Below are 19,970 nucleotides of genomic sequence, written 5' to 3'. Positions count from 1 at the left end.
CCAACCCCCACCCCTGGCCCCTGGCCTTAAATTGGACTCCTTCACTGGGGCTCCAGCAGGTCACTTCTGTCACTGCCTTCCTGTGCACGGAATCAAACTAAGTGCTTTGGTTCCCAAGACAACAGGCTGGTTACATTGGGGGCCAGAAAGCAGCCCTCTCACTCTGCCTTCCTGAGTTTGAGCTGGAAACCATTTATAATGTTTCCTGCTAACACTTACACTTAAATAATAATAAAATAAAAGGCAAGGTAAGCAGGTAAGCAGGAGGAAAAGGCTTACTTCTGAGGCTCAGAGGAAAATGCACAGGTAAAATCCATTATAATGGCTACCTTTATAAACAGACAAGCTTTGTAAAATGAAGCAACTGCTTCCCATGCATAAAGCAGCTGGCTGCAGAGCCCCTGGTGCCTTAATGTGACAGCTACAGATGAAGTTGTTGGCACTGTAGGCTGGGAGAAAAGCTGAGCTGTTTACAGATCTCTGTGCAGTGATAAATTAGCAAATATCTAGAACAATTTATGTTTGTTAGCTTTCATAATTTTAGTGTGCCTGTTGAATTCTCTCCACCACCCCCCGCCACCTCCCTACCTTACCTCATTCACCTGGTGCTGGATAACTGAAGGGGAAGATCAGATGCCCTCACTGGACCCACCCCACTGGGGCATCTAAAATAACTGAAGTTCTTTTTCACCATCTAATTAAAAAAAAATCAAAATAGTTATGGGAAAAAAAATCAACTCCTATGTGATATCTTTTATGTCTTTACAGGAGAAAAGAGGGCAGTAAAATCTCTTAGTGCTCAAAGTTCTTTGGAGGTCTTATCTGCCCTGTAGCCACCACAAAAACCACAAAAAGATCCAGATACCAAGAAAGGAGAAAAGATACTTCTGATCACAATAACATTTTCTTTTTCTGAGGATCACTCTGACCTATAAGGCACCCTGAAGGCACATCATTTTCTATACCTATTTATCTTCTTTATACATCTCCCCTTGCAACTAGACAGTTCCATAAAGTTAGGGCCTTTAATATATGAGGCTGCAGGATTTCCATTTCAATACTGGCCAGAGATGCATCCTCTCCAATCCTAACCATCATCCACTTAGCCCCAGTGAGGGCTTGTGCAAAGGTAAGGATCTCTAAAATGTTGGTGCTGGTGGATATTTTACATACTGATTGCTTGGGTGGCAAAGGAATGCAATGTGTACAGTCTAATCTGCTGTCCTTCAAACATACAGCCTTCATCCATTTGCCCACTTGGAAGTTTGCTATGTTAACAGGACGATCAGACTGACATTTTCATCAAATACTTAAAAGATGAAATTTCGACTAAGGAGGGCAAAGAGGGTGTGGGAGGCAGGCAGCAGGTTTAGGGAGAGGTAGAATCCTAGTAAGAGGGGCAGATTGTGGAGGAGGGAGGCTGGCAGGCAAGAGAAGGCACACAGGCCTGGGAGGAGACTTAATGGCAGGCTTCAAAACTTACTGATATTCCATTTCTACAGGAGATCCTGCTGTACATCCCTAGTTAAATCATCCCCAAAGTGCAACCCTGCTGCATTTATGTTTTGAATACAGTACCAATTCCTCAGTAGGCAGCTCATCTTAGGTCACGTCCCTGCTCCCACTCTAGGGCTCTCGCTCTCAGGCCAATAAGCAGGAATTGTGCATGCTCTTCCCTGTTTCTGGAAAGTACACTCCCTCCTCAAGTAAACTGTTCATGACTTGATTCAGTCTTCCTGGATCAATCTGGGAAGGTTAAGAGAGTCTATAGCCTTCTTCAGAAGGCTAAAGCTCTTAGATCACTCAATGTCACTGCCGGCCTGCCTCTCCCAGAAGACGTAGAGACAGTATTTTCATGAGGACAGGTAATGAGTAGTCATTTTCATATTTGTCAATGTCTAGCACACAAGAGGTCCTCAACCAATACCTATACAATGAAGCTATAGAGGGGGAGTAGCTTGTTACGGTGGTGAGCACGGCAGTTGCCAGTCCAGGGAATAGGGAGATCTCCCAGCTGCTCTTGCTTCCTTTCATCTGTACCCCAGCTTCCAACTCTTCTCTTCCTTATTGTCAGTATAGTTCAATAGGCTGTTGCAAAGAATTTTCTCTTCACTGGCTTCTCCAAAGCAATCAATGTGTGGCAGTTCAAAGATTAAATGGTTTGGAGATAACATAGAAGAAAGGAAGCTTCTTTTGCCATCTGTTTTTCAGAAAGGTTCTTTCTAACCATACTATCCCCAAAGATAAAAACCCAGATGATTGTAATTCCAGCTCCTTGGGAGGCTAAGGCAGGAGGATTACAAGTTTGAAATCAGCATGAGCAATTTATCAAGTCTGGTCTCAAAATAAAATTTAGAAAGGCCTGGGGGTGTAGCTCAGTGGTACAGCACCTGCCTAGCATGTGTGAGGCCCTGAGTTCAATCCCCCATATGAAAAAACAAAACAAAACAAATCCATGAGATATAACTTCTGTAGAAAAGACAAATTATACCATTTTATCTTGAATAATTATCTGTCTATGCCCTCTGTCCCCAATCCTAGACATTCCCATGGAACTCTTCTAATGGCTGATGTACTGTCTGGTTCTGTTTTTGTGGACTGTTGATTCTTAGTGTGATCCCTAGACCAGAGACATCATTTTCACCTGGGAACCTGTTGGAAATAAAAATTCTCAGAACCCCACCCAAGACATACTGAATCAGAAACCCCAGGCGCAGGGCCCAGGAATCTGTGTTTGTAGTAGCACTCCAGTGCACTGAAGTTTGGGAAATTTGTTTCTGATTTAGCAAGACCACAGGTACAATCTTATATAAGACCCCATTATTTAAAGTGCATACTCATGCAAGGCAGATGGAACACAGATTCAGAAGGATATCAATCTTCCTTTTTAGGTAGTACTGTCTGAGGGAAATTTCTGCAATGATAGAAGTGTTCTGCTGAGTTGCCCATATGGTACTGACCACCACATGTAGCTATGAGCATTTGAAATATGGGACTGAAGAACTGAATTTTTAAGTCAATTTGGATTAAATTTAAAAAGCCACCAGAGCTCATGGCCACTATCTAGATAGGGTAGTTCTAGAAGATCACACTCCTAGTAATCTATTTTCTCCAGCCATGACCTATCTCCAGTAGTCCTTTCAAATTATTAATCCATCAAATGGATTAATCCACTAATGAAGTCAGGGCCTTCATGAGTTAATCACTTTACCTTTGAACACTACTGTGTTGCCTAACATATGAGGTTTTGAGGGGACAGTTTAGGTCCAAGCTCTAATAAAAGATTTCATTTTTCAAGACAATCATGCATTTTTCAATCTGATACCTAAAAAGGTATGGCCTGGCTCTTAGCTATCCATCATCACCAAGTTTGCATAAAAACGATTGATTGGGTTATAGAAGGGCTGTTGTTTGAGAAATCATTTTAAATATGACTATTAGCAGTTTAGTCAAAACCAGACTCTCAATAAAAAAGGTTCCTACCTGCAATGTGGACTCCTAAGCTATGAATTTTGATTTTACCTTTCTGGCCTTTGGGGAGGCAACTAAAAGCCTTTATTTGCTGAGACTCAAACTCTTCTTGAGGAAATTGTGGAAGGTGTGAAAAGGGTCCCTTATCCTTCAGTGAGGACTCTTCACGAGGACCCTGTACAACAGTGGTGATCAAGTTTTCCATGGTTCTGAATTTGACTGCCTTCCTCAGTCTCCCACGATACCCCTTCCTAGGCTGTGACCCTTCAAGGCTGGCTCTGGCTCTAGCCTTGTCTGGGACTTTCCATACAGAAAGGTAGTTTTTGGTGCCTGTTTTGAAGAAACTGAACAGTTTCCAGGTGCTCCTGGCAGGGCACAGGGGTACCTCCCAGTAGGGTCACAAATACTGATATGTGGCTACTCCTCCCACGGGAAGGGGAGAAACCAGAGGATGCAGACTCCAGGGAGTTATTCACTTTCTATGGTCTCCACTACAAAGTCTTAGAGAGGGATCAGAGGGTGAGGATGGTGGAGTTAGCGGGGATAGGGAATTTGGTTCAAGTCATGGTTGGTGCTCCAAGTAGAAATGAGGAGAGGACTCTGAGCAGGAGTAGGAGGGCTGGTAGTAAGTGGGAGTGCTCTTTGAATGTAAATGCTGACCCAAGGTGAAAATTCATATACTGTCTAGTCCAGGAAAACCAGACCCATGCTTTCCCCTCACCCAAGAAAGATGCCCTGAGGGACCCAGTGCTCTTCCCCACCAGCCTGGAGGCATCTCACAGTATTTAAAACCACAGTGAAGAAACAATGTTGAATTGCTCAGTTTGAAACCAAATAAGATCTCATGACCTTTTCTCTGTGTTAACTCACCTGCTGTATGAAGGAGGACAACTGAATAATAACAGCAGCAGTGGCTACCATGATTATGCCCTTCCTGGCCTTTACATTGAATAATCACTAAGGACTGCTTGTGTCCTCTGGACAGCATGTGCTGGGAACTCAATCCCCAGTGCCACCTGACTGAAAGATGGGCCATCAGGGGTTTTGGCCTGGAGGGCTCCACACTCACACTTACAAATGGATTAATGCCGATTATAGAAAGCCTTGGGCCTGTGGGTCTGATCTCCTGTCAGTGGGTGCTCTTTCTATCTCTGTCCTGCTCTTCCACCACAGAAGGCTTTCATGGATGTCCTCATTTCATCCTCAACAACTCTGAGGAGAGATCATCATTAGCCCCATTTGGGAGAAGAGGAGACTGTCGCAGAAGCAGCCAAGCTCAGTTCCAAAGGTCACCCGGCTAATGAGGAGAGAGTCAGGTTCCACCCTCAGGTGGCCCAATGGTAGCACCCCTGCTCTTAAGCACCCTGTTGTTATTGCTTCCCTCATGGAGGAGACTCTGGGTTAGGGTTTATCACAGGGCAAACAAGCACCTATGTTTTAGAATATTACATCTTTAGATTCATTAAAACCCACCATTTACAGGATATTAAAACTGTTCTAAGAAACAATCACGGTAAAGGTGTAATCGCATTTGTAAGCTTGCCAAATCGGAGTGTACGAACTTTTATGAAAAGTTTCAGAAATGTGGCTTACAAGGGTAACGGTTTATGGTCAGCCGCCTTTTGATCTCTCATGTGAAAAATATGTACTTACATATACGGCAGGAAACCTCACCACTTCCTTCCTAAGTGTTGGTCAAAAACACTAATTACTTGACTAATTAGACTGCGAAACTTCCCTTACAGATGGTAAAAATGAGCTATTTTCACCCCACAAATTTCGCTGTGACATACTACCAAAAAAAAAATGTAAAAATGTTTCAATGGTTCTATTGTACACAGCATGAACAATTTAGGCAAATCATATAAAAATAATTTGTTCTTTCAAAAGAGGGGATAATAAATAACCCTGTTCTACAGAAATGAAGGAGGCTTGACACCCCTGACAGGGAACCAGAAGCCAGTCCCATATACACCTTCTCTGTAGACTGGGCCATTCTGAACAGATCAGCTAGTTCTGAGTTGGTTTGAGATTTTTTATCATAATTTTCAGAGATTTTCTTTTCACTTCACCTGTAGTTAGAGGCAACATCCCCTACTCTGTTTCTCTTAGACCTTCCTTTCAAGGGAAAGCATATGTCATATTTATGCACAAGCCAGGATGACAGTCTCCCTTTAGCTTTACATTCTTAATATTTTAGAATGCCCATACCAGCTAATATGCCAGCAGAATCAGTTATGATTAAAATGGAATCTAACCAAGTTCTGTGGCCTAGAGAAGGAGAATCTCTGAGGGTGAGTGCTCATGCTTGCTCAGAACACCTATGAGCTCTTGCTTCTGGTACCCGTACCCCAGGTCTGTAGAAAGCAGCTGAGACTTTGCACTGAGAGGCACTTACCAGCATCGAGGCTGCCAGTTGCTGCTGTCCAGCCCATGACAGGTGGGATAGCCCCAACAACAGCTCCGACCCATGTGTTGGCAATGCTGATCCTCTTCAGGGGTGTATAACAGCAGGTATACAGGAAAATGTTGAAGACGGCCAGGGCTCCTGTGAGTGGATTCACCCCCCAGGTCAGAAGAGCAACTCCTGGAACAGCACAACAAGTGGCAAAGGACACAGCTAGCAACGGGCTGGAAGAGAGAGGATACCAAGGGATCATTTTCAGTTAACTCTATCACATTTTGTAGAATCCAAGCTAAGAACAAATAATCTATGTATCCAATGAAGTATTCCAGGAGGTAGAACTGGTTTAGGGAATCCTCTTTAAGGAACATTAAAGTAAGGGAGGACAGTTTTTGTGGGAGACATGATTGCCTCTCTTGGTTTGCCAGCTGGGAGCAAAATAGTCAAAAGTCCAGGGGAGAGCACTCTGGGTTTGAGGATAGTTTTGTACCTTCCTGGAGTCGCTCGATTTGTCTCTATAGGAGTCATCATGTCCTCCTGACATGGTTAAAGTAAGGACTACAAGACATGCCTACTTTGCCTGGTGTTCCGGTCTAATGTCAGTGCTAGATATAAATAAGGGACAGCTGGCAACAGGTCAGGTAGAACACAATACTGCATGATTTGGACAAAAAATATTATCAATTCTGGAAACAGTTCTACTCCTTTATACCACATCACCCAATTAGTGATATGGAATAACAATGGCTGACCTCGATGATTACCATGATTATACTTTTTATAATTAATCAGGGGCCTTAGTACGGTGCCAGTTCCAGAACAAGAGTGAATGCCAGGTGACTGTTGCATAGTGCCAATGCCATAACTGGGTTTATGGATAAGGGATTTTTCAGGAGGAGGTCACACAATGTTATGTACATAGAAGAAAACCAGCTAAAATTCTACAATGACAATGATTAGGGCCTGCTTCTCAATAGGCACAGTTTTCATAGCAGACTTTGTATGGACTCTTGTGAAAGACTTGAATCTAGATAAACTGAATCTACTAGTTCCTGTTTACATGCACAGGGATTTATTCTTTCTTAAGAAATTAAGGAGGTGCCTCAAGATTACTTTCTCCCTGCAGAAACCACTATTCCACTTCTGAGTAAGAGAAGTTTATGGTGTTCAGTGGTCCAGTGGATTACAGATTCCACAGTGCGCTCCACTGTGTCCCACTCAATTAGATTCCACAGTGTACTCCGGTTTTAACAATGGCCAGTTCCCAGAGGGAGGCAATCTTTACTCCGCATGCAAATGCATGAGACAGTTCCTGCTATTTACAGGGCTCTAGCTTCACTCTAGTTTCCACTTTCTCCCATTTAAGCAGAGGTTGTCTTCTTTGTTTTTAAAGATACACTCTCCACCTCTGCTCTTATTTAATTTCTTCCCTAATCTGTTTTTTATCTTTGATCTATGGACTACTGGCCTCATGCATCCTCAAATAAATTACTTTGTTCATATTTCCCCCAAGGTAAGAGCCTCTAGACCTCACAATCTTCAAAGCCAAATGTCCTGGATTGGGATACACATATTATCTGTTTCCTCTATCCTGCAACCTCTTATTTGTCCCTTACCTCTATTCTGGAAATAGATTTATCTAAGGTAATGATATGTATCATGTGACCTGGGAATGCCTGGCTTCCTAACTTGTACACAATGTAATTTTCCAGATGAAAGATTAAGAAGATGCCTCTGTGTTGTTATCTCACATATGCCCAGAAAGGAGAATTTAGATGGCTAAAAAGCAGGGCAAATATTTTAACTGCTGTTTGTTCAATAAGGTAGTTTATAGCTTATAAGAACAGATCCCTTCTTTGCCCCGTGGGACTCTAAAAAGCTAGCTTTATTCTAGGTGGGGGAAAACTGTGGCTCATAAACATTTTTATTTTTCCTGAATCAGCCCTTGTGTTTAAAAAAAAAAAAAGGTTGTACAATCTTTCTCCAAGGTCTGTGGAAACCAGTTGGATTCAAAGGTATTAGTGTTATGAAAAGCCCTTTTAGAAAAGCACACATGAATTTAATTTATTGAGATAGGCAATTTTATGTGGAAGTTTAATTTTTGACCTGTGTTGAAATCACAGAAAATCTTGAGACTCAATTTTGGCATTTAAATCAATGTGCTCAGGGGCATGAATGAAAATTGAGTAAGTTGATAAGCCACATAAACAAAAATGAAGATATTTACCCAGGACAGCATGGCCATTTTCAGCATCTGGGGGAGGAAAAAAGCCCTGAATCAGGGGGCGTCAGAGCTTTCTTGTAGTTAAAGGGCAAAGATATTCCAACTTGAAAACTGTGAAATTTACTTTCTTGTGATGTTTTACTTTTTCTAAAATTTTATGTTGAAAGTAATGAATATACTTCTAGAACCAGTATCAACAGTGGGTATGGTATTAAAAGCAAAACAAAACAAAACCAAAATTCGCCAATAACACAGTGGAGAAACGTATTATGGGTCTCTAAAATAATCTTTTTAAAGGGGGGCCAGAGATTGAACCTAAAGGTGCTTAATCACTGGGTCATCCCCAGCCCTTTTAAATTTTATTTTGAGGAAGGTTCTCACTAAGCTGCTTAGGGCCTTGCTAAGTTCCTGAGGCTGACCTCAAACTTGTGATCCTCCTGCCTCAGCCTTTTGAGCTGCTGAGATTACAGGTGTGTGCCACCATGCCTGGCTCTAAAATGATCTTTAACAGAGTAAAACAAGTTTCTTGAGATAGTATTACCTTCATTTTATGGATGAGCAAATGTTAGATAAGCAATAGCTATCAAGTGTGGTTCAATACAACAAATGTGTGGAAAAGGGGGAATACCCAACCTAGTGTGTGTACTGGGGGCATGGAAGGGGAACGCTGCTAGGAAGAAGTGACATTTAAACTGAGACATGATAGTGACGTTTAAACTGAGACATGAAGGATGAACAGGTGGTACATGGGCAAAAAGGGCTAAGAGGAGTGTTCCAGGTAGGGGATGGCATGTTTGAAGGCGAAAGTAAGAAACATGGCAAGTTTGAATGACAGAAGGAAGTTCCAGGTATCTGGATTTCGGACAGCAGGTGGGAAGTTATCAAGAGGACAGAGAGGTTGAAGATCACAGTGAGGTGTCTACACATAGCTTCTTGGCAGATAAAGAGTCAAGGAGGATTTCTGTGTTTTAAAGAGGTAGAAAAGAATGATTAAGATCTGCTTTTTAGAACTAGGATCACTCTGCTGCCACATGAGGTCAACAAACATAGACAAGCAGATGTTTATTCTCTTTATGAAAGAGGCTCACATTAGGCATTTTGGAGGAAGCAGAATCGTGAACACACTGACATAATTTTTATCAAATGCTTAGTTGGAATGAACAGCCTTCAGATAGCTTTTATGTTTAATCTATCTTGCAGATTTCCCAAAATACACCAATGGAGCAAGTTGGCGCAGACAGCAGATCCTCCTCTCACTCAGTGGCTCTTCGGTCTAATGACACCAGGGTGATCATAGTTTGCATTTGCAGCTCTATTATTCTTGGCTCTACTTTATCTTTTCGGGGTCTTTTTAACTATTTTGTTAAGTTTGGTATATTTTTTCAAGTTACCTGAAGTCTTGTATAAAATAAGGCAGAGTAAAAAGTTAAGAAAACGAAGATGTATCTATAGGATTTTGATTAGAATCTTTGTATACCATGAAAATATACTAGTGAAAGAAAAGAGAGCTCTAGGAAACCGTAGGTAGGAAGAGGACAAACAAAAGTAAAGGCTAGAGACAGAAAACAGACCTAGCAGTATCTGGATTATATTTTGAAGTTTGGTTCATCATGAAATCTTTAAATATGGTAATACTGAAGTTGTTGAGGTCCACCAATTTTAGTAAAGAGATCTATTTTGAGATAGAAGATTAGAAAAGAGTCCAATCCTCATCCCTTAAACACTAACTATGATGTTTTACTATTAAAATGTGATCAGAACTAAATCTCAAAGACCTAAGGAGCAAATCTGTGAATGACTGGTTTGTTATTATTTCAGGCCAATTATTCCATATACTCATTCTCCTAATCATATTGTTCAATGCTTAATCAGAAATCCCATCTGCCTTTTCCACTCTTAGATGTGCTTTGGAAGTATCCCAAACCTAGAGACACATACAGCTATTTCTCCTTTTATCATTTATTCTTCATTTTTTTTTCATTAGTCTTTTTGAACCTTCTATCCTTTGAATTCCTTAGCAGCTTGCTTTCATTTTGAGGGCTACATTGTTATCTGGCTTTCAAAGGGAAAAAGGGGAGGAGAAAGTCTAAGGGCTCAGAGTCACTCTAAGGGAGAGGCCTCAGTGGAACTTCTGGGTAGATGCTCCACTCCTTCACTCCTCCACACCTCCACACAGTGGTTCTACCTAAGTATAGTTTCTGTTTTTTTTTTTTTTTTTGGTATGTGTGTGTGGTGCTGGGGATTGAACCCAGGGCCTTGTGCATGGAAGGCAAGCACTCTACCAACTAAGCTGTATCCTCAGCCCCGAAGTATGGTTTCTGGACCAGCAGTATCAGCATTACCTGGGAATTTGTTAGGAATTCAGGTGATCCAGAGGCTTGTTGAAGTCTGAGAAGCTATACCATTATAATGTGATGCTTGTCACCATCTGGCCAAGCCACATGTGCTAAGCCTACAGAAGCCACTCTACTCCAGTACTGACTGTGTAAGGTAAGTCACACACTTTCAGTTGTCTTTCGGTATATATCTTGACATGTGCCAGTGGAAAGAACCCAGGGCTGCCAATCAATTTTGTTTTCAAATTGCAGAGGTACTGTGGAAATATCCCTCAACTCCTCTGTACCATCTGGATTTAACTTAGTCATACAGCCACAAGGGTTTAGACCATAAGCAGTACTTTAATGGTGAGCTGAAGCAAGTGTGGTGCAAGTGCTGATGACTTGATTCTAGGCCACAGATAGACTGAAGCTCGGTGTACTTCTTCTACTATTGAATCTATTGGAATATTTTCATAGGAAAGTGTTTTAAAAATGCTTTATTATTATTATCAGTCAGGTGGTCTGAGTTCTATTTCTGACTATGATGTTGACTAGCTAGGTAAAAAGGGGCAACATATTTAACCTCTCTGGTCCTTAGTTTTCAACTATAAAAGTAAGAGGCGTTTTCAGTGACCAAGACTGGAACTCAAGTCAAACTTGCTTTAGGTAAAAAAGACTCAATAACAAGACCATAGAAAAGGCAGAGATTATAGATATTTAGCTGTTTGATCTTGATGAGCAAAGTAACCTGTAGCATTTGTTTCTTTACTTGTAAAATGGGAGATACTTAACAGAGTGTCTTAAGAATTAAATGTAGTGATGATGCAAATAATGCACTTAGCAGAGTGTTCATAAATGAGCACAGTGTTTACTTGTTCATTAATTCACTTACTTATCCATCCAAATTCTCATTGCCTATGTCAACCACCTTGCCAAATGTGGCAATATAACAGTGAACAAAATGAAAACGTACAGTTTAGAAAGGGTGATAGACTTTAAACACATTAACAGAAGCACCATGAACTCTCCAAGTGTAAAAATAGCCAAAAGAAAAAGAACACATGAAACGAGACAGAATAAGACAGAATCTAAACAGGGAGGACTGGAGGTAAGGCCTGATAATCATCACAAATCGTTTTTCCTAATTTATTTTTTCAGACTTAAAATAATATAGGTATATATTAAGACTTGTGGATATAAAACTGTCTTTAATATAATTATAACTTGATTAGGAATTTCACTTTATCAAATTACAAACAAACAAACAAACAAACAAACAACTGGACAAACTAGATTGTTCACATGTAAAATCTCTTTTTAAAATATTGATGTTTCTGCCCCCTACAACAGTAGCTGTCATAGCTTTTATCAAGATCAGAGAAACTAGCTGAGTGTGGTGGCACACACCTATAATCCCAGCAGTTCAGGAGGCTGAGGCAGGAGGACTGCAAGTTCAAAGCCAGTCTCAGCAACCTAGTAAAACCCTAAGTAACTTAGGCAGACCCTGTCTCAAAATAAAAAATAAAAAGCTCTGGGGATCTGGCTCAGTGATGAAGAGACCCTGGGTTCAATCGTGGGTACTAAAAAAAAAAAAAAAAAAAAAAAAAAGGTACACAATCCCCCATTGGCAGGGTTGCTGTCAACAAATTTATTCAAATTCATAAATGGTTTCTTTTTTCTCATGACAATAAAAGAGTCCAACTTTCAGAGAATCCCCGTGTTTCATTCCTTTGTCCAGACTAATGACCAAACTTGATGATATGTACAAACACTTTTTCTTGACTTTTCATACCATGGCTCATTATATTAAATGATTTTATTTAAAGAACTTCTATATATTAATATCTCTATTACTAAGTTGAGACCAAGTTTGTTCTTCCTGCCACTTGAAATCACTGTTTAATACCAAAGGAAAAAAGAGAGAGAGAAAAATTCCTATACTTATAAAATGTTTATGTTCTTATTACATTAGCAATATACACACACCAAGAGACTAATCATAACAATCTTTAGAAACTGTGCAGAGCTTTAGCCTGGTCCAGGCACACATCTACTAGACTCGTGTGACTGGGTGATGAATAATATTCACAGCTCCCCTGCAGCCCACAAAATGTTTACATTTGCTTAAGTGCTTACTGGTAAAACCTTCAGTAAATTTGAAAAATGTCTCCTGTAAATCCCTATAATACTTAAGCTAAACCCTGTTCTTTAAGTTAATAATGCCAACTAAACAATCCATTCATTTCATTTCGAAAACTCAATCTTCATCATTCATTTTAAAACAAGGTATTGGTTGACCCCGATTCCAAGTGTTTTAATTTATCCTCTCTAAATAACCTTTTGCTCTGCTCTTATCATGCAATCCGTCCTGCTTACAGCCCACACCTACAGCTTGCAAGTTATGGATCACTCTCATCTGATCCATTAAGATGGAAAAACCTATGCTGACATGGATTATTTCCCTGTCAACATCGCTAAGCTGGAAAATGGATAATTCAAAGGAGACATAATCAAAATATAGATGTCTTTCAAAATAAAAAAAGAAAGGTCCAGACCAGCCCTCTCTCCTGCAGGAGGTATTCACTTTCCACTCAGTCCTCATTGTATCTTCTTTGTCTGACCTCTCAGAGCCCTTCTTGTTTCTACCAATTTATTCATTTCATTCAACACATCTTTATGGATTGCCTTGTTCTGTCTGCTAAGCATTCTGTGCATATGGCTTTTTTTTTTTTCCCACCCAGATTATAAAGCTTTGACCATTATAAAAAAAATTGACAGTGCTGGTAACATTACAGGTGATAAATAAAATTCTCAATGAGTTGAATAAAAGAGAGATTTACTGAATTCTAAAAGATTTAGAAGAAACATTAAACCTTCACATTTTAAAGAAAGATGAATTTTAATTAAGAATACCAGAAAAAAGGGTACTACTTAAAACATACATGTGTAAGGTATGTTTGAAATTTAATTCAGAAGGATTTCAAGTTTGATAAAGATGGCTAATTAAAGGTGTCTGCATCCCTCTGTCCTCTCTGAAAGCAATAAGGAGAACAGAAAACAGAAACCTTCCACTGTGACAGGACCAGGAACCAAACTTACAGAAGAATTGTCAAATGCAGTGAAAACAGAGGGGAGTGAAAGAGGGTGCAGACCTCTACACATGGGGTAAAAGAGAAGATATGGTCAATATTACGCTTAACAATCTCTTCTTTAACTGTGACTGCAAAATGCAGAAAGAAGATAACATAACTGTATGTGTTGAGGGAAGGAGGCATGAATTACAGGTAGAAAGTTATGAAGTGGAGTCAGGGTTTGGGATGGAGAGCGGGCCTAAAATAAGCTAAAGTTATGAGAAAGCTGCCCTAGAAGGAGTAGCCTTAGGTATCCCCATTTCTACCTCTCGTGCTTAATTGCTCCCTGCACTTTTTCCTGGCCTTGGAGTCTTGGACCAGGTATGAAACATCAGGCCCACGTCTGGGCAATCAACCTTTCTCTCCCAAACCTTTGGAACTGAACAGAGAACCTACCTGGAAGACCTTGGGGACAAAGGCTGAAGTTGCCATTTTGGTGATGAGTCAATTTAAGTGAAGAAGGATGTGAAGAACCAATGTTCAGAGAGAGAAAAGAAAAGTAGAAAAAGGCAGGAAGAGTGAAGTTGGAAGCTAAACTACGACTAAGAAGTGGTAAGTGGGCCACTCTTTCCAGAAGCGAAAAACCAGAAAAACTGAATGGCAGAGTTTATTTAACAGACTCACGTCCGAGAAGGAAGACTCACCTGTCCACATATTAAGTCAGAAGAAAAGGACCCAACAGGGTAGCATGGTTAAAGGCAGTTCTGACAGAGTCCTCAGAAAGAGTCTGAGCTGCACGATCTCCTCCTAGGCAAGCTGGTCTCAGGGGAGCCAGGAGAACATAGATGGAAAAGGAGTCTCCAGGGACCTGACAACTGCCAAATAGATCTTAGAAAAGAATCACTTTAAACTGCTGGGTTTTAGCCTCCTAAGAACTCAGATATATCATCTTAGGGAGAAACATTGGGTATATTCACTTTTTTTTTGGTTTCTTTTTAAAAAATTTGTTCTTTTTAGTTATGCATGACAATAGAATGTATTTTTACATATCATACATACAAAGAGTAGGGGATATTCACTACTGCTCTCCTTCTGACTCTCCCTCTTGGTCATGCTAAAACCACTATATCCATTTAATAGAAATTAGAATCAGTATTACAAGGAGACATGGAGTCTCTTTAGGTAAAAGGAGCTCAAGAACACTGGACACCCATAATATATAAGGGCTAGAGGGAAAGGAGTTACTAGTGAGGATACAAAACAGAAGAGAAATAGGAGGCTCAGGGACCTCAGAACTAAACCACTTCTTGATTTTGCCTATGACAAGTCCCACTTACTAACATATGTGGCCGGACTAGGAGAAGCTGCAGACCCCTCTGTCTGGGGTGTGGCTATGCTCTAGGGGCACAGATGTGGTGGTTGGGCTCCAAGTTAATAAACTCTGTGGTGAGGATGTGATAGCAAAGGTTAAGATAGCTCCATTATGACCCCTCTGGAGCATGCTCTCCAGACTTCCTCTGATGCAAATGCAAGAAGGGCTCTTTAGCCAAATGCACCATGGCTCCAGGTTTATCCATGTGCATCTGGGATACTTCCTGAGTGATGTGATGAACAGGGTACTCAAATTCATCAAATGGCCCCTGAGCCATTAAAGACTCTGATAAATAATTCTACCATAACAGCCTCAGAGCTGAAGCAAAAAAGCAGAAAGCTATGGGGTCAAGGGTTTCCACAAGAATTATATTTGGTAAACAAGCTGCAAAAGACAACTGAAACAGATAATAACTTGTGTCCCCCAAAATTTCAGGATGAATTTGACATGTCACTTTAAAGATTGTCTTTCTATAAATAAGGAAAATAGGAAGAGCAGTATTTTCCCAAACATGATAAAAGAAACAATATTTCAAAAAATTTTTAATGATAACTGATACTTCAGACATATGCAAGGGGCTTATGTGTGTGGGCACATGCATGCTCACTACTAGGGGCTGAACCCAGGGCCTTGCATGTGTTTGGAAATGCTCTATCACTGAGCTATACTCTCAGTCCTTTTTTGCTTCCTGCTCCCTCCCTCCCTCCCTTTCTTCCTTCCATCCTGCCTCCCTCCTTCCCTTCCTTCCTTCCTGCTAGAGATTGAACCCAGGCCTCCCAAATGCTAAGCGCATGCTCTACCAGAGTTACACTCCCCCAGCCTTGGAACTGGCATTCTACATAGGCAATTGACAGGGAATTAAAACCTAACTACAGTCCTCTTAATTCTCCTTTGGAAAATGAAACAAATAATACTATAACAACATAAATCTTATTTTCATTAAATTATCTTTTAGCTGTAAAGGCTTTCCCCTTTGATTCTAAAGAAAAGTTATAAAGATTTCTACATTGTTTAAAATGAAAAGTATTATATATTTTTAATGTGATTGACTCTTCCCAAAATAATCATCTTATTTATTCAATACATTCAAAGTCACTTTCTTCATCATCTGTAATGACACAGACAAAACGTGGCCCAGAAGAACAGGTAGGCGAGCAGCACCAAGGCTAGTAATCAAGACCATAATAGGACCAGATGCATTTTCATTTCCTTGAAACACAGTGGAGCTGCAGTTTATTCAGTTTATGTAGGTCAGCCCTAAGGTGAAAATGTATTATACTCAAAATTATCCTTCAAAATCCCCTGAAGTCATCCATAAAGTACGCTGTGCAAGGTTATGTACATGCAAGTATGGAAAATAATGACTGTGTTCATTAAAGTTTGAGAATTTCAGAATTAAATTAAAAGAGGTAACAAAAGAAAAGATTGTTTTTAGATGGCTGGGCATTCAAACCACTGTGCCATAAGGATATTTCCAGTGGAGGAGAGGTGCGCGTTCTAAGGGCTGTTTCCCTGAGAGGTTTATTCTTTTCTACCTTAATTGCATGTGCATGGGCAGCATGGGCAGCATGCATGAACAGTAATGTCTTTTTACTGGTGGTGAGTGTCAGGATTCAACCCAACCATGAAGGTGCAATCTCTCTGGGATTATGTTATACTCTTTCCTTTGCTGCCCTACCTTAAAACGAATCACCTGACACCTACACAAGGCACTGTGGAATTTAATAAAGGTGGATATACATGGAGACAGTGGAACTATCAGTGAGAAGACTGATAGTCCTTAAAGAACAACCAAAGTTGTAGAATAGAGGAATAAAGGGGGAAGCAGGTTGAAAGGCAGAAGGTGGAGGCAGATGTGCGGTTATCTTGTGGGAGACCAGTGGTGCACGGGAAAACAGGGGGAGGCTTGAAGAGCAGACAGTCTAATTGGCTTTGTTGGCAAATGGAACCACCTTTGGTTCTGAGTTGAGCAACAGCAGAACTCAACTCCCCTGGATCTCCTGGTCCACGCTTCATGAGATTTCACCAGGACCTGTAGCAGGTCTTCTCATTTCCCTCCTATAACCCTATAATGTATTTTCCGCAGGGCAATAGAGGGATCCTTTTAGCCTAAATTTGGTCACAGCTGTCCCATCTCTGTAATTCATTTCTGGCGTCCTACTGCACACAGAACTCATGCCAGACTTCTTATCACAGTCTACTTCTGCCTGCATCTCACATCACTTTCCTCCTTGTTCACTGGATTCTGGCTACAATGTTCACCTTGCCTGGCCTGCTCTTTGGCACAGATTCCAAGATACTTTGGGAAGCTGAAAAGATTTGTCCATCACATGAAGAGGATAAGAAGAAAGTCTAGAATGGCTTACAAGTGTCTGGCTGTGGAATACTAATAAAAATATGTAAGGAAAAGGATAGATTTGGGAGAGAAAGTGATATGCATATGCAGGGGAAGAGGAAGATGGGAAGGAGGCTCATGACTACCAACCAAGGAGCTAAGGTAGACAAGGAAGCAACAGAGAGAAGGGCTTAGTAAGAATCAGCCTGAATGGCTTATCTCTTTGGTTCTTAGCTTCAAGATACATTCCTTTGGATAAGTCGGCCTTGACTTCCTCAGTTTAGATCAAGTACTCCTCTTTGTTCCCCTGTATCATCTATGGCCTGTCCCCACGATGGTCTCTACCACACTGTACCTAAAATGCTTAACTGGTCAGTAGCATGTGGGAGACAGAAGTATGTCCTGGTCACCTCTGCATCTCCAGAGTCTACAAAAGTGTCTGGCTGGTAGGGGCATTAAAACGATACATTTGTTAACTGTACCTCTGATATCACTTAATGTCCTTTTTATGCATGTGTGCTGCCATCTGTTAGGAACCTTTTAGTAACCCTAGTGCACTTCTCTACACAGACATTCTCCAAAAGCGCCCTGATGGTGACAGCACAGACTTCAACAACATGCCACTGTCTACTTTCCACTGATTAGTTTCTGCCCACTGACTTCATGGTGATAAAAGAAACACAATTTTCACTTTCTGAGTTCTTTTTGTCACCAAGTATTATTGCTTTCTTCCCCCTATCCTTTGAAAGTAACACAGATTTCATTTTATTTATTTTTTTTTGGTCTGGTAAGTATTGAGATATTTATATTTTAAAGCTAATATGAAAACAGATGAAAGTTTAGTAAACTCTACATTTCTCTAGAGTTTCAAACCCCTTCCCTATCATGTACCTTTACTTGCATGATTATACTGATCTTATAATTATTATCTCCATAGCAATGTTATGAGATGAACAGGTTAGGAAATATGATCTCATTTTATACACAAGGAAGCAGTAGTATGGAAAGATTAATTAAATGACTTGTCAAGCTCAGAGTCAGAGAACATTTTTCACTTGTCCATGATTACCATGTGGAGACTATCGAAAGGCTAAGATGATTTTTAAACTTTAAAAAATTTGATAATTAACTTTTTTCCAGTTACCAAGTTAAAACTGGATGATATTGAATCTGGCTTTTAATATGGCAAAGCTCTCCGACACTTACCTTCATTATGAGACAGCGAGTTTGCAGATTCAACTTGTAACATGGGTTTGCTCACCCTTCAATGTAAATTTATGATATGTAACAAAAGGAAGCTCTAAGTTCAACTCCCAGCACATAGCAATCATTTCTAGCCTTACCATTTTTACAAGAAATGACCAAACAAGCTTATCTTTTCCAAATTATAATAAAAATAAGATATAAAATGCCATTAAGGAAAAGCTAATTAAAGGAGTCTACACTACAATGTATACCCAAAAAGTAATTTAGAAATATTACACTATGAATTTATGTGTTTTGTTTTTGTGTGTGTGTGTGTGTGTGTGTGTGTTCTAGGTAAGATAAGCATTGGGAATTTGCACAAAATAGCCTTAAAAATAAAAAGATTCTGTGAACATCAAAATCATCGCCATGATTCCCTTTATACAGGGTGGCATGTAGTCATACAAAGTGTAGTATGTTGAAAGTGAGAGAGACCATTATCAAGGATTCTTCTGCAACAACAGGTGTAAGCTTGGACTGTCCTGGGTAAGCCTACTCCACCTGCAGCCACTGTTCAATGAAATCATGTGGCAGAGCCTGTTCTCTCTGTACTCCCAGTTAACACCTTACACACACAGAACACTGATACCTGCTCTCCTCCTTTCACTGTTTCAGTTTAATCCCTCAATTTAGTTGAACTGTTAGAAAGGGGTCCTTGGGCTACAATATCTGCCAAAGAGCTTCCCCCTCCTCACTTACTTCAAGGCCATATAGTTTAAATGGTTCTCACTGGGAGCTGTTCTTTGGTATTCTGTCTCTGGCTTGCACTGAGGGATGCCTTGGAAACCTGTTATTTGCCTTCCTCTACAGAAGTTGTTGAGGACATTCTTCTAACATTATCACCAAGGGTCTCCTCTCTCTCTCTTTCTTTTTTTAAATTTTTAATTTATTTCTTTCATACATGACAACAGTGGAATGCATTACATTCATAATTATCCATTCACAGCCCAATTTTTCATACTTACTAAGAACTAAGAAGTTTGGTTTGCCTAGAGACAGTTACAGGCAATCGGCAGGAATTCAGGGAAATTCTGGTTCTGCCACTTATCACCTGGAGCTCAGAACTCAGTACTCAATTCTCATCTGATTTAACAGTATATACTTGAAGGTGCTATTGTGAGAAATCTAGATGTTATTTGTAACTGTGATTTCAGAAAACACAGAATGAAATTTATAGTTCCATCTTATTGATTATATACATTTGGTTAAGTTTTTCTTATTACCTTGCCATTTATCTCATATCTACTTTCTATAACCCTGATTTTAATTATTCCAAATATTCTTATGATGTCTCTGATCTTTCTGGAATAAAACAATTTACAAAAGAAAAATAACCCACTTTCTTTCACATGGGTTCCATAAAGTGTTCAATGCCAATCCCTCCCTGCCATGTTTTTCTGGACAAGACTAAAGCATGAGGATGGCAGCCATGCACATGCATAACTGCAGTTATAGAGTCACATAGCAAAGGGTTCCCTTGGAGGATTTCCCCAGATTCTCAAAAAAAAAAAAAAAAAAAAAAAAAAAAAG

The 19,970-nt window shown here is 40.1% G+C and overlaps 1 protein-coding gene across 1 annotated transcript in view; it reads right to left on the bottom strand.

Annotated features, from left to right (window-relative positions):
• LOC107159512 (protoheme IX farnesyltransferase, mitochondrial) overlaps positions 1 to 19,970 on the bottom strand; it is a 119,584-nt gene that overhangs the window by 10,900 nt on the left and 88,714 nt on the right. The window contains exon 6 of the mRNA XM_015506102.2: positions 5,870 to 6,102. Coding sequence (XP_015361588.1) covers positions 5,870 to 6,102 — 233 coding nt within the window. The remainder of the gene's footprint in view (positions 1 to 5,869; positions 6,103 to 19,970) is intronic.

The sequence above is a fragment of the Marmota marmota genome, unplaced genomic scaffold (genome assembly GCF_001458135.2).
Source record: "Marmota marmota marmota unplaced genomic scaffold, marMar, whole genome shotgun sequence".
Lineage (NCBI taxonomy): Eukaryota > Metazoa > Chordata > Mammalia > Rodentia > Sciuridae > Marmota > Marmota marmota.
Note: the sequence above shows the minus strand (reverse complement) of the source record. Positions and strands in the feature narration are given on the sequence as shown.